This window comes from Pelophylax lessonae (genome assembly GCF_965119305.1).
Source record: "Pelophylax lessonae genome assembly, chromosome: 1".
NCBI classification, from domain to species: domain Eukaryota; kingdom Metazoa; phylum Chordata; class Amphibia; order Anura; family Ranidae; genus Pelophylax; species Pelophylax lessonae.
Window position 1 is genome coordinate 756,530,357 of NC_138768.1, and position 13,831 is coordinate 756,544,187.

A 13,831-nucleotide genomic window follows, 5' to 3' on the forward strand; every position below is an offset into this window, starting at 1 on the left:
TAAAATGCCCTGATGGGTGGTTGTGAGTCGGGAGCAGTGTGAGTTTCTAGATAGACTAATTACATGCAGACCACCATAGCCTCCATTATTGAAAGAACTGAAATCAAATGCATGAAGGCAACGGGCTGAAGTGGATAGTTAGAAGATGCTAGACATCTCCATCCAGGGAATGAGGTGGACTTTATCAATTCTTTGTGCTGTGCAATCAGAGCAAACAATATCAGTACATAAGTGGAGACTGTATCACTGTGCTAGAAAAGGCTGGAGTTTAGCTGTAAAGCCTGAATTGATACATTCGGTGGAAACACGCAGATAACCTAGCCTTTGGTCTAGATTCTGTATCAAATGTGGGTGTTTATAAAGTGGTTTTAAAGTCAAAATTTTTTTTACCTCTATGCATTCTCTGCCGTAGGGTAAAAAATGTCTCTGTAATTGTATCACGCTCTCACCTCCCTAAACACCCAAGTCCTTTCTCGATCCAGCGCTGTGCCCACCTGCAGCAGCGCTCTTCCTCTTCTCACAGGACACAAAGGCAGCAGCGGGAGCCATTGGCTCCTGCTGCTGTCAATCAAATTCTGAGAGGCAGAGGATGGGGCCGAGCCACACTGTGTGTTTCTATGGATTCACATGGCCAGCTCAGGAGCGCAGCCAGCTTGCTACAGGGGCACTTGCAGAAGAGGACAAGCTGAGGGCACCGGCAGGGAACCTCCAAAGAGGAGGTAAGAGACCCCTCGTACATTACCATTGCACAGAGCAGATAAGTATAACCGTGTTCTTCACGGTTCGATAAGTCCACAAGTAGGTGGATAGTGTTTCTAGTGAGTCCATTAAAAGAGATGCAGGTCTGTCTGGTGCATAAACCAATTCCCAGCTGCCAAAATTGCACATCATTAAAAAAAAAAAAAAAAAAAACCTCTGTGTACAATAAATTTACAACCTTCTCTTTGTTTTTTGCTTTTTGTGGGAGGGAGCTGTGAGGGGTGTTTTCGTTTGGATTGTGCACTAGATGGGGAGCTGCAGTTTTAGTAAAATCACCCCCCCCAAGTCTGAAGCAGCTGTGCATAGTAACCAATCGGCTTTTATCTTCAGCTTGTCCAGGTAAGCTTTGAAAATGAAAGAAGCTGATTGTTTTCCATGCACAGCTGCCAGATTCTGTCTGTTCTAGTATTTGCCGATTCCCCTCAAATTTTACAATTTATTGATCATACGTAATCTTTTTTATGACTTAGAACGCGGACAAGTAAGGGTGCTTTGAATCTGGATTACCTGTCCTACATGAGGGACAGACTAGTGCAGCCACTGATAAGCCAGGGCTCAGATGGTGTGCAGGAAGTTGTGGACCTAATGGATGCATACTACTTAATGAAGGAGGACTTTGATAACATTATGGAGATCAGCAGCTGGGGAGGAAAACCAAGCCCTTTCTCCAAAGTTGACTCCAAGGTAAGAATTAGTGTTAACCGGAAATGAGCAGAATAATCAAGGTTTTTATGTAATTGTGTGTAACCCTAATAATTTTGGAGCATGTGTGAACAACATAATGAGAAAATGCTTGCATGTTGGTTTGGCAAAGTGCAGTCTACCATGGTACACCTTGTCTCAAGGCGCTGACTACATTAAACAATTGAAATCTAATTGCTGGGGTTTAGCTGTGAAACCATGTTGTGGTTGTTTTTTTTTTTTTTTCAGTGTCCCTATTTTGTTTTCTGTGACATAACTATACCTGTGGGTAAAATTGCAGTCCAGTGCACATGCAGTAGCTGGACTCTATCCACGGAAATAAAGAATATATCTTTTCACTGCAATTTGCTGGAGATATCCATCCTTGGAGACAATAGACATCTATAATTGCCTTTAAAATCACGACTGAAAATATTTACATTATGAACCAGTACATTCAGATTGTGTGAACTGGAATAAACCAAGAAACTTGCCAAGTTTCCATAATGGTAACTGCCATAGCCGCAAAGTAGTGGAAACCCTGGGGATGCTTTACTAAAACTGGAGACTGCAAAAACTGCTGCAGCTCTGCATAGAAACCAATCAGCTTTCAGGTTTATTTGTCAAAGCTCAATTGTACAATCTGAATTTAGAAGCCGATTGGCTACCATGTACAGCTGCACCAGATTTTGCACCTTCCAGTTTTAGTAAATCAACTCCCCTATCTTGCACACTACCTGACATAAAGCTTTTCAAATATTTATTGAATCTAGGATATGTGCTTATTAAAGCTTTAGGATTTTTAGATCTTTTATAATGGTGTTTTTCATATAACCTTTGCAATATACCATTGCCCCACACCTTTTAGTTTAGCTGTGTGCTTTATAAGTGCTTTTAAATGGTACACACGTGACAGTATGTTCCTAGACTGAATTAAACTTCTGCCACAGGTGAAAAGCGCTTTTACGCGCAGCTACAACAAAGAGGCTCATCTTACCCCTTACTCTCTGCAAATGGTAAAAGCCACTAAACGAGAAACTGGCTCAGCCCCTGAGATGGAATATAATGAGGAAGTGAATAATGAAGACAATCAGGCCGAAGAAAATGAAGATGTAGGTGGAGATGCCATGATCAAGGTAACTCATTATCTCTCCAGTTATCAGCAATTTCTGCTTTCTTTTCTCAAATAGCCAGTCATTTGTGCTGCAGTGCTTATGTGCTAACAGGAGACCCTATGATGGGGGGAGAGAGCAGAGAGATGATTCCCCCATCAGTTTGCTGCTACTTCACTGTCCAGTCTAGTATGCAGTTGGCGATTTTTACTGTTTCAAACTGATGTAAGATGAAATTAGTTTTTTTGCTGTGGGTGCTTGATGCTGTTCCTGTTCCCTGCAGCATGCTCAGTTCTGGTAATGAAGGAAATGCAATCTTTATGGACATTGAAATTGTTTAAATAATATGTGAATTATATTGGGAATTATTAAGAAATTATATACCAATTGTTACATAGACCCTCCAGGCACATTATTATTAAATAAAAAGAAAAGTAATTCCTAAATAAAAATGTTAAATCCCAGTTGGAAAAAGAAGCGGATTATTAAAAAAGCAAACATTGATTTTTGCTTTGAGCGCTCTCTGTGCTAACACCGCTCTTAGTTGTGACTTCTGTACCCTCGGCTTATATTGTGCTATATTTGGATACTAATAGCGTTTATTAAAGCCTTCATCCTTCGGTACTAAATTAATAATCTGTAGTGGCCTTTAGCAATGTGTGGGTCCTTAATAATTCGCATATTAAAATAACAGGGCCTTAAACCTCTAGGAAATCAAACGTTTCTAATTTCACTATTGAATTTGGACGCAAGATAATGCATGGCTATAACTAACTAGCACATGACTGAGGTCTAAGTAGTGATGCATAAAATATACCAACCCTTGGCAACTAGATAAATCATCTTTTGTTATGATTACTAGATGACTCTGGGGTTATTGTGAATCACTGATTTTTGTTGTTTTACTCAATAGAAGAGTTACAACCCAGGGTCCCTGCCTCCAGCAAGTAGACCGGTTTCCCTTTTTTTTTTTTCCCCCTCCCCTTAACTGAGAGGACTGAAGTCCAACCATTTAGACATACTGATACTTTTAAAGACGGTAGACCAGATATGGTCACAACAGAATACTAGATGCCACCATCAGATGGCGCTCCATCTAAAAGCTTTAATTCTTTTTATGGGCTTGGTAAACCTTTACAGTTGTAGTGGGTTGAGCATAGTGAAGAGTGCAGCTTTAATTGGAAATTTATTGTTGAGAATTTATAGTTTGCAATACCGACTAGCAATGTAGATTATCTTTAATGTATATGTAAATGGTGGCAAACACATTTCTGCATCCCATTCGCAGATTGTGCTTCCCGTTCACAGCTCTGCACAATGACTGTGCTTATCTCACTCATTGCAAGTGTCAGTTCTCTTTTCTCAGTTCACAATGATCCTTACAGATGTTTGAAATGGCTGTTCAGCCTTTGTATCAGAGGGATTTGGTACGTCGAGAAAATGTCACCCATGGTTTCATTTAAGCTGGCCAGTGTGGCCTCACTAGGGCCACAAAGAGCTGCTGTACAAGCTGATCTGAAGTGGAGCTGACCTGAATTCAATTTGGATAACTTTTTTTTTTAATGTGTCTGCAGTAGACCTCTTTATTAAAAGACTAGGTTGCAAGAGCCCAACTCCAGGAGTCAATTACTCTGGCACCTGATCGAATTGAGAGAATCCAGACTTCTGGATAAACCTTTATCTACCCTATACCTTCGGTTATCGGTCTCATATGTCTAATATAGCTTTCAATAAATGGCAAACGAATATACAGAAACTTTTCACTGATGAATGGGAAGACTGCACAGGCTCCTACATCACAAATTACCCCCCCCCCCCCCCCCCAAAGATTAGCGGCCATCTACAGGAAAGTTTGTCCTATCTGCACCCGCTGTCTTTCCTCTACTGGAACCTTCTGCCACATGTCCAGCTATCCACCCTTACTGGGGCTCGGTCCTGGATACTTTAAATGACCTTGGTGATTGGTCTCTCCAGCCTGATCTGCTCATGATTCTTCTGGGTATCATGAATGATGTTGCCTTTTAGGTGTATGAAGTTACTCTTATTTGATGGACTTTATTATGCATGGAGGGAGATCCACCTTAGAATAGAAGCAGCCCACACTGGCTAATTGGATTTCTGCAATTAATTCAGTCTTGCCACTGTATAAATTATCCTATGTGAGTAGAAACTGTCCAAAGAAGTTTGACAAAGTGTGGTCTACTTGGATTGATGCTTATGGTCCTGTTGAGTCTCTTGGTGGTTGATCCTTTTTCCTGTGTCATCCCGCCCCCTCTTCTCCTGCCTCTTTATATAGCTATTTCACCCTGCTTCAAAGTTCCTGGCTTTAGGGCATAGCGGTTTATACCCAGGTCTTGGAGGTTAAAGTGGTTTCTAAAGTCTGTGATTCCTACCTTGTTAAAAGCAAAAAAGCCACTACCGGGAAGATCTAGTAGCATACCTGGAAATCTTACTTTTCCTAGGGTGAGTGCAGTCTGTTAAGTCCTGGATATTACTCTGTGCCTTCCTACAAACAGGTCTTGTACAGAATCTAGCTCTTGGCACCCCAAAAGTGCAAGTATGGGCTTAAATCATACTTTTTTTTGTTTTGTTTTTAAGGCCTCTGGCTTCTGACTCCCTTGTGTGATACTTTATTCACAGCATGTCTCGTGTTAAAGTGCTACTAAACACATAACACTAAAATGATATGCAGTAAAGCATGCTTGTTATACAAACTGTGGAGCCTAAGGAGTTAATCCTCTGCATTGTGTAAAAAGGCTATTTGAGCCTGTATGCACTGATCCTCCCCTTTTTGGATTGCCCCCAAAACATGTCTGGATAAGACAAAGTAAATGGAGTCAGGCTGCACATGTTCAGTTTGGGGTGTATTGCTAGAGCATTTTTTTTTTGGGGGGGGGGGGGTGCATGTGATCAGCACAGGGCCAATCAACACCAGCCAGATGGTCAGGGGTCCTGCATCCTGACAGGACAGCTAGTGCAGTATGAAAACTTCTCCTACAAGCTTTAACTAGACACTGATAGAAGTCACAAGACTGCTATATACTGCTGATGAGAAAGGATATTTAGCAGTTTCTTTACTAAATGAATGCATTTCCGTGTACTGTGGGAGACCAGATATAGTGAATGCAGGCTCCTGGGTTTAGTAACATTTTAAAGCCCCTTTACAGCATCCTGTACTTCTCAGGGTTCCTAATTTGGCACACATTGCCCTGCATAAACCACCCTTTTGGAGCCCATCGGGAGATATTCCCTTGGGAGATTCTTGCCAGCAAACTAGCTGTTTTGTTAGTCATCACATCTGTCAGTCATGTATCTGAACTGGTGGCCCATTCTTGTACAGAGCTTTTCCTCATACTTCACAAAATATTATGCCCAAGATCATTTTCTCTTCCAAATGTTGGCTTCGCATTTCATCTCATTCTTGTGCCCTGCTCCTAAACATCTAAAGAATTTCTCTCTACATTGCCAGGACGTAGTCCAAGCCATTAGAGTGTACCCAAAAGCTGCTGGTTTCTTTTAGACCGTTTCCCTGTTTGTTCTTTCCGAGACCTTGCAAGGGGCACCCTGCTTCAGAATCCTTCATTGCACAGTGGATCAGGAACTTGATTGCAAGAGCTTATGCTCTTAAACACATTGTCATTGAGTGCTCACCCCACCAGATCTATAGCAGTATCCTGGGCCTTTAGACACTAAGCCTTGCGCTCAAAAGCTTGCCAGTATCCAATCACCTGAAGGTACAAGCCTATATCCCATGGTGTATGATCAATTTGCCTGTATACTGTACTCCAAGATATGAAAGTTAAAGGTAAGTCAACAGAGATTTTTCTCAGCTGCTGTGTACCAAGGATGCTGGCTGAAGTGTTTGATTTATACAAAATAAATGTCTACAAATCTGTATGAAAAATGATCCTTATGTTCTCGCTAAACGTAGCCTGTAGAGGTAGACATATTGCTTCCATTCTAATCCACTTTATTTTCCCACACTAGGCTAAAAAGGCAAAAACATCAAAACCTTCCAAAACATCCAAAGCAGAAAAGGTTGAAGGCAAAAAACCGAAGTCTAAACCGAAGACCAAGAAGGCTAAGTGATAAATGTGTTCAGTGGACTCCAAGCTTGTATGCACCGCCTTCAGGGAACAGTGGCTCCTCTACAGAATGAGACCCCAATGTGGGTGTAGAGAGAAATGGAGCAGTAGGCTCCCATTCCAGGACTTTAGTGATCCATGTACAGTAGCAGGAGAAGCTTTTTTTATACAGTGTACTAATCAAGCAAAGCTCATCAAGCTTCCATATCTTCCCCTCCAGCACTTTCTTTTCCGATGTACGTATTTTACAGTCTTTGCTGCTCTTTTTTGTAAATAGAAAATTGAACAGAATGTTTTTGTTTTGTATGATACATTAATATAACTATATATAATTTCTCATTAAAGTAGTATAACAGAACAAGCATACGTTTTTGATATCTTCTGATCATTCTAACTTTGTCAGGTACTGAAAAAAAGCTGTGCAAGAAATGAGAGAATGTGGAAACCCATAGCCACCAGCCAGGGCCGGTGCTTCCACTAGGCAACTGCCTAGGGTGCATTGCCACCTAGGGGCGCAGCCAGGAGTCGGCACTCTCTCTCCATGAATGATTATTGTGAGCTGAGGGGAGAGGTGGCGGTAGGGGAGGAAGAAGGGACAGAGAAAGATGCCAGGTGTCTTGGGCAGTGGTGGAACTATCAGGCCCTGGCTTTCCACCACTGTTGGAGGGGCCCCAAGAGGCAGGAATGGAGCCCACCAGAGTGCTGCCTGCATGATGATCCTCTTCAGCTAGGGCTGAACAGCCTTAACCCCAGGCAGGAAGTGACTCTCTGCACTGAGCTGGTAGGCAGCCGTTCATTTCCCTGGGTTGGTATTAAGCAGGGAGCAGAGGAGAGCTGAACCGGAGCTCGGCACTGGAGGGCGGAACCTTTACTGGGGCAGAAGCAACGAGGCACCGGAATGGCCTGAGGAGGTTGGTGATGGACATGCGGAGCTCTCTGACTGCTGCTTTTCCCTCCACCAGGAGCAGGTTGGAGCTGTGGTGAGCACTGTGGTCCAGGAGAGGAGCATCCTGGGAGAAGGAATCAGCAGGATCACTGTGAAGGAGGGCAGAGTGGGGGCCACTCTCTTCATACCGCCCAGTTAGTGTCCCCAGAACAGGGGATCGGGGTCCCTGGGTGTTACATGGAGCATCCCTGTTATGAAAGGGAATCGGGGTCACCAGGTGTGACATGGAGGATAGGGGTCACCGGGTGTAACAGGAGTTCGGGGTCCCTGGGTGTGCCATGAGCAATTGGGGTCCCCAGGTGTGACATGGAGGAACATCAGGGTCCCCAGGTGTGACATGGAAAAACATCAGGGTCTGACATAGAGGAACATTGGGGTCACTGAGTATGACAGCATGACATGGAGGAACACGGGGGTCCCTGGGTGTGACATGGAGGAACAGCAGGGTCAGTGGGTATGACAGGATGACATGGAGGAATATTAGGGTCCAAGGGTGTGACATGGTAAAGCATCAAAGTCCCTGGGTGTAACATGGAGGAATATGGGGGGTCACTGGGTATGAAAGCATAACATGGAGGAACCATCGGATCAGGGTCACTGGGTATGACATGGAGGAGTTTTTAACCTCTTCCCTTTTTTTTTTTTTTGGGGGGGGGGGGGGGGGCGCAAGTAGCTGGTCTTGCCTAGGGCGTAAAATAGTCTAGCACCGGCCCTGCCACCAGCAGAGACAGATCAAGGTAGCAGCTTTTGGCTCTAGACAATCAGAGTACTAAGCTCCTGACTAGTTTGCCTTATGATCTTGGTCTGGCAGCCAGTTATTTGTCTAGGTTTACTAGGTTATCTTGCAGACCTCTTTTTAAAATACAAAATTCTTTCAGTTTCTTAGTCAGTGCACTGTAAAGCATGCGGCCAGTGAAGTGCAAACACTTTATCTGCAGACTTTGTACTAGGTCAGTGTCCATAAACATGTTGAAGCAAGAAAGGCACAGTGACAGCTAGGCAACTAGCATTTGCAGAATTCTGGATTACATGGAGAAGGCCAAAGGCATTCATTGCTAACTTGACTCCATTAGGGAGATTCTTAGCTCACATTTAGTCAATTTTGTCAGCCAATAACACCGGGGAAAAAAAAATGAGAAGTGGCTGTCACCGATACAGAAAAACACACTAAAAAACGTTTTGGAGATTTAAACCTCTTTGTATTTAACTAAAAAGAAAAAGCATTTCACTCTGTCTCCACTGGATACATTTCCTCTCTTCTGTCCTGCCAGGAAGTAGGGGAACATTTCTATGACTCACTTTACATAGTCTTGCTTGTTTCTCCCCTTCAGCTCCACAAACAGACATTTAGGTTGGAATATCCCAAAGTGTTTGTAAACCTAAAAACAAAAAAATAATTCATGTTTTGTCTCTTTAAGGCAGTATAAACTGCACTGTGATTTTTGCAATGTAATTTAGAAATTTCCATGTAGTAGAATACCTGGTTGATCCTGGCAATTCTTGTCTCTAAACTGACCACACATGGCTGCTGATCCATGATAGCATGGTCAGTTTTCGTCTTTCTATTATCCTGCTTTTTCTGCAGTGTTGACTGAATCTCCCTCCCCCTGTTTCTGTGGTCTGTGTGAAGCCTCCACTCCTAGCTCCTCTCCTCTAGGAAAATGTTTTGTTGGTGAAAACCACCCCTCTGGGTGAGCCCAATCAACATAGATCGCTTCTTGTAAGTGGAGGTACACTGCATCCTCTACATCCCCTTTCTCATCCTGAGAATTAAAATGCCTCATCCTCCCTGGAAAGGAGAGTGCTCATGTTTGAGTCCCAGGGGTTCCATGCTAGTGAGAACCCCTGTAAGCTGATCACACATTTAAGATATGGGTGCTGAAAATTCTTATTGACACAAAGGAAGTAGAGGATTGTGCCCCTGCAATAGTTGAAATACCAGCTAAGGGCAAGGATTCAGAGCTTATTTGATCCTTTGGGAATCCATTGCAGTGTGAACTGTGCAGAAGGTCCTCCTACCTGATAAGAGGTATTTGGGAGCCCAACACATCATAACCATCACTCTTTGCCTGTACAAGGCCATGGCTTGCTGAGGATTTGTAGGCCTGTAAAACCCCTCTGATGTCCCCAAATACTTGCTGCATTCTGTGGAGCTGTGCAGGTGTTGTATCCAGATTGCAGCTCAATACAGCCAGTACCTTGCTATCGCTGTAAACACTTGTCTGCCTCGGGGATGTGAAAAATGGTGCCCATGCAATCACAGAATGCGCATAATGACATCGTCATCAATGTGCTGCCTTAAACCAATTTTTAAACTCTGCTACTCCATACCAACAAACCGTAATTAAAAAAAACAAAAAAACGCTGAAATACACAAGGACATCTAGTGGAAAAACTGGCACCAGCATCAATTGCCCCTAACGCACTTGTCAGTCCATATCCCAAGGCCATTTAGCCCTGTTAAATAAAGTTTGTAATGTGTAGATCTACTTTAAGTGTGGTTTAGAATTTTCTGCATCCATCCTTTCTTGCTATATCTTGCCCCTGGCTAAAATAAAGAGATTCAGCTATTTAAAAGAAACATGTCATGAGAGCAATATAAAGGGTTCTAGCTTTACTTCTGAAAATGCTGGTCTACTGGCTATTCTACTAATTGTATAACAAATAAGAAGTTCTGACTTTCCAGATTTGCATGTGGGGGTCTTGGACTGTATGCTGAAGCCAGTTTGTCACTATAACAGCCAGGAAACTACTATAGAAAGTCCACATCAGTCATATTTATTTTATGACAGATTGTCAGATACCTTTATGCATCAAAGATCACCTCTGTATTATGTAAAGGGGAACAATGTTTTACACATGCAACACTGGGTGCCGCAGTGGCCAAGCTCCATCACTGTCAAATGGGAAGAAGGTGTGAGCAACATGATCCTCCCAACATGGACCCTAAACTGAAATTGTGGAATGCTGCTCAGGCTAAAGGAATCTTAATCAATAAAGCCGACCACCGTGAGTGCAGGCTAGGATGGTGCGCATACCGGCTCCAGACAGCAATGTACAGGGAAGAAAATGTCCAAATGAGCAGCAAATCTAAGCAACAGCTTCACTCTAAAGCCAGCACCCTACATTTGTCTAGGGGAAACAAAGTGAAATTCCACTACCTCAGTGTTGGGAGGAATGTACAGTCCATGTCCATATGAGCTGCACAGCTCTGCAAACCCCAAATAAGAAAGCTATGGGGGTGGAGTGAAATGTGTTGGGGGCATGGCCTGGCTGGAGCTCAGGCTTTTACTTTCTTACCCGATGTTTGCAGAGATGTGCGGCTCATATGGACATTTTTCTTCCCTGTACATTACTCCAGACATGGAAGTAGTGGAATTTCACTTTGCTTCCCTGGACCAATGTATGGGGCCGGCTTTAAAGTGAAGCTGTTGCTCAGACTTGCATGGGCAAAGCACAGACTCATGTTACTGTGCCTTAAAATGATGTAAAATGCTGAGATTGTCTCAAATACTGCTTCCAACAATTGCAATAAAGCAAGTCTTGTTTCTGTAGGCAGAGGTAATGTTTTTCGTGTATAATTTCTCCGTTACCTTGATAATAAATCTTGTGTTTTAGTATAGCTACGGTATTTTCAGTTGCTGGGAGGAGGATCCGGGACTTTCTGCTAAAAAATCAAGTGCACATTGGTGGGAGCTAAGTGAGGCAGCTTCCACTATGGCTTCACCTGACCTAGCTGGATAATGGAAGGGGAGTACAATATCTGTGGAATTGCAGTATCTTGCCCCGTTACCTTTCCACTCAATTTGTATACACATGTACATAAGTATAATTCACACAACTTCCATTTTCTGCACAGGATAAATACTGCATCGGCAGACAGAAAGCAAAGCAACACCTACAAAAATGCATGGGAATATGAATGCAAAACTGGACTTATGTTTATTAGAAATCTTTATTTAAAATAAATGCCACATCACTGTAAGAAATATATACAAAATTTTAAGGTTTTTTACAAAGGCGGAACAAGTTAACATTTACCCACAAAAATAGAAAACCATAAATTCCATCAGAAGCCAAACAGCTGCCAGGCCTAAAACAGAAAGAAATAAAAATGTAAAAAAAAAATAATAAATGCAGCAAATATGCATTGTTTTTGATTGACATGTTATGGAACCTAAATTGGTGAGACAAAGCAGCTCATGACTCCCAATGTACTAGGAAGCCAACCAAGAAGCTCATCTACATATGAGCTTTAGTCCTTTTATAATGGCTATTGGGAAGAACTGGGGCAGCTGGAGATTAATTTAAGTGTTACTTTTTGAGGAAGGTAATACTAACGGCAAGGAAGCGAGACCAGTTATTGTGAAAAAAAAATGTAAAACTAAGCAGCTACAAATATTGTAGCTGCTGACTTTTTATATTCAGACATTTCCAGGAATCCAGCGCTGTCATCACTCATGCTGGTTCTTTGGTGGTCTTCAGGTCCCCGGCCCGGCTACCTTGCTTGTGGGAAGCCGGCTGTGACTTTGTGGTGTTTCACAACAAACTTCCCACTGTGCATGGGCAAGACTAACTGCGCTTTCTGTATGGTCCTGGCATTGTGAACCCCTTTCTGAAAAAAAAAAAAAAAACTAGTACTCAGTCTTTTTATTCAGCTTTAATACTTTCAGAGACCGTGTCATGGAACATACACGATTAATAATAAGTGATAACCCCCAATCTGCATGCTTGATTCATGTCGCTGTTTGACTGGGTGCGGTAGATTCTAGCAGCCCCCATATTCCTTCAGTTCAGGTTTTCAAGAGGTGAGGAGCACACGGTCATGGTGATTTTTGCCTGCCCAAAAGTAATTACTTTGGGTTTGGATTAAACCCCTTATTGCCAATTATTTCACCACTTCCCACCCGTCCTATAGCAGAATGACAGCCGTGTGGGGGTTTCATTGTTCTGAGTGGACATCATGTGATGTCCTTTAGAACAAGCCGCTTGTGCGCGAAGAGCCTATGATGTAGGCTCTTTACCACATGATCAGCTGTGTCCAATCACATTGTAAACAGGAAGTGGCGGTGATCAGCGTTCCAGTGCGAGAGGAGAGTGAGTCCATAAGCGGCTTTCCTAAGTGGGGACATCTGCACTGATTATCAGTGCTGCCTTTCAGTGTCGGAGAAAAATTACTTATTTACATAAACTGAAACCAAAAATTTATTTTCTGCCTTTTTTCGTTTGTTTAGCAAAAAATAAACCCAGTGGTGAAAAAATACCAAAAGAAAGCTCAAGCTGTTTCTAAAAAAGAAAAATCTAGTTTGGGTACAGCGTTGCATGACCCTGCTATTGTCAATCAAAGTGCAACAGCGCTGTAAATTGGCCTGGGCAGGAAGGGGGTAAAAATGCCCTGTACTGAAGTGGTTAACTTAAAATATACTAAAATCAATACGCTAATAAGCAGTTAAATGGCTCAGCTGCAGAGGAGATTTTTTTAAGTGGGCCTTTATTATATTAAGGCTGCACTCTAGGGGCAGTGTATCACCCTCTGAAAATAAATCTGTGGTGGAGCTGTGGCTACCAGGAATTTAGGAGGTGATCCTGCCTCCCCAGATGGTCTTTTGGGGGTAATGGATGTGTAATAAAATACTACGCTACAACCATGAGGTTGGGGGTTGTACCTATTAACCTTAATGAGTGCCACATCCTAATCTCTGCAAGCTGAGTTAAAATTGCCCTGGCATGTGTACAGCCTAGTTCAGGCTTCAATAAGGACTCAACCGCCTATTTTGCTATACTAAATATGAAAGAAATGGGCATAAATCCCAATGTTATTCCAATCGCTCCACAGAACTGGAGCAATTCTGACGCATTCCTCATATGCTGTGAGTTTGAGGGGGATTAAGGCAGAGATGGCCAATCACTATAGTGTTCAGCCTATATCCTGGAATAGGACTTTGGCTATCAGCAAAAGACTAATGTCTCACTATTTGGTCACATGACCACAACCACAAAGTCCCCTCACGTGACTGCAGTCCCAGCTCCAAGGGCTGGGGGGGGGGGGGGGGGTGATAACCAAGATTGGCATCTTCCACTGACCTTAGTTTCTAGGGCTCTTTTACTACCTGGAGACCTGTGTCACTCAAGCAGAGCATGGCTGGGTAGGGGCGTGCCCTGTCAGCAACAATCTAACTACTGTACACCAGCATGGTGCCCTGTGGGTCCCAAGGAGGAAGCAGAGATGCAAACTGACCATGCTAGAA

The 13,831-nt window shown here is 42.9% G+C and overlaps 2 protein-coding genes across 2 annotated transcripts in view; one reads left to right on the forward strand and one right to left on the reverse strand.

The window, feature by feature from the left end:
- The window catches only part of RFC1 (replication factor C subunit 1), a 143,089-nt gene extending 136,088 nt beyond the window's left edge, over nucleotides 1–7,001 (forward strand). Inside the window, exons 23-25 of the mRNA XM_082269212.1 lie at nucleotides 1,230–1,443; nucleotides 2,391–2,576; nucleotides 6,540–7,001. Coding sequence (XP_082125338.1) covers nucleotides 1,230–1,443; nucleotides 2,391–2,576; nucleotides 6,540–6,641 — 502 coding nt within the window. The 3' untranslated portion in view covers nucleotides 6,642–7,001. The remainder of the gene's footprint in view (nucleotides 1–1,229; nucleotides 1,444–2,390; nucleotides 2,577–6,539) is intronic.
- A 4,531-nt stretch (nucleotides 7,002–11,532) lies between these two features.
- Nucleotides 11,533–13,831, reverse strand: part of WDR19 (WD repeat domain 19) — an 87,991-nt gene continuing 85,692 nt past the window's right edge. The window contains exon 37 of the mRNA XM_082243513.1: nucleotides 11,533–11,676. The gene's annotated coding sequence lies outside the window, so the exon portion shown is untranslated. The remainder of the gene's footprint in view (nucleotides 11,677–13,831) is intronic.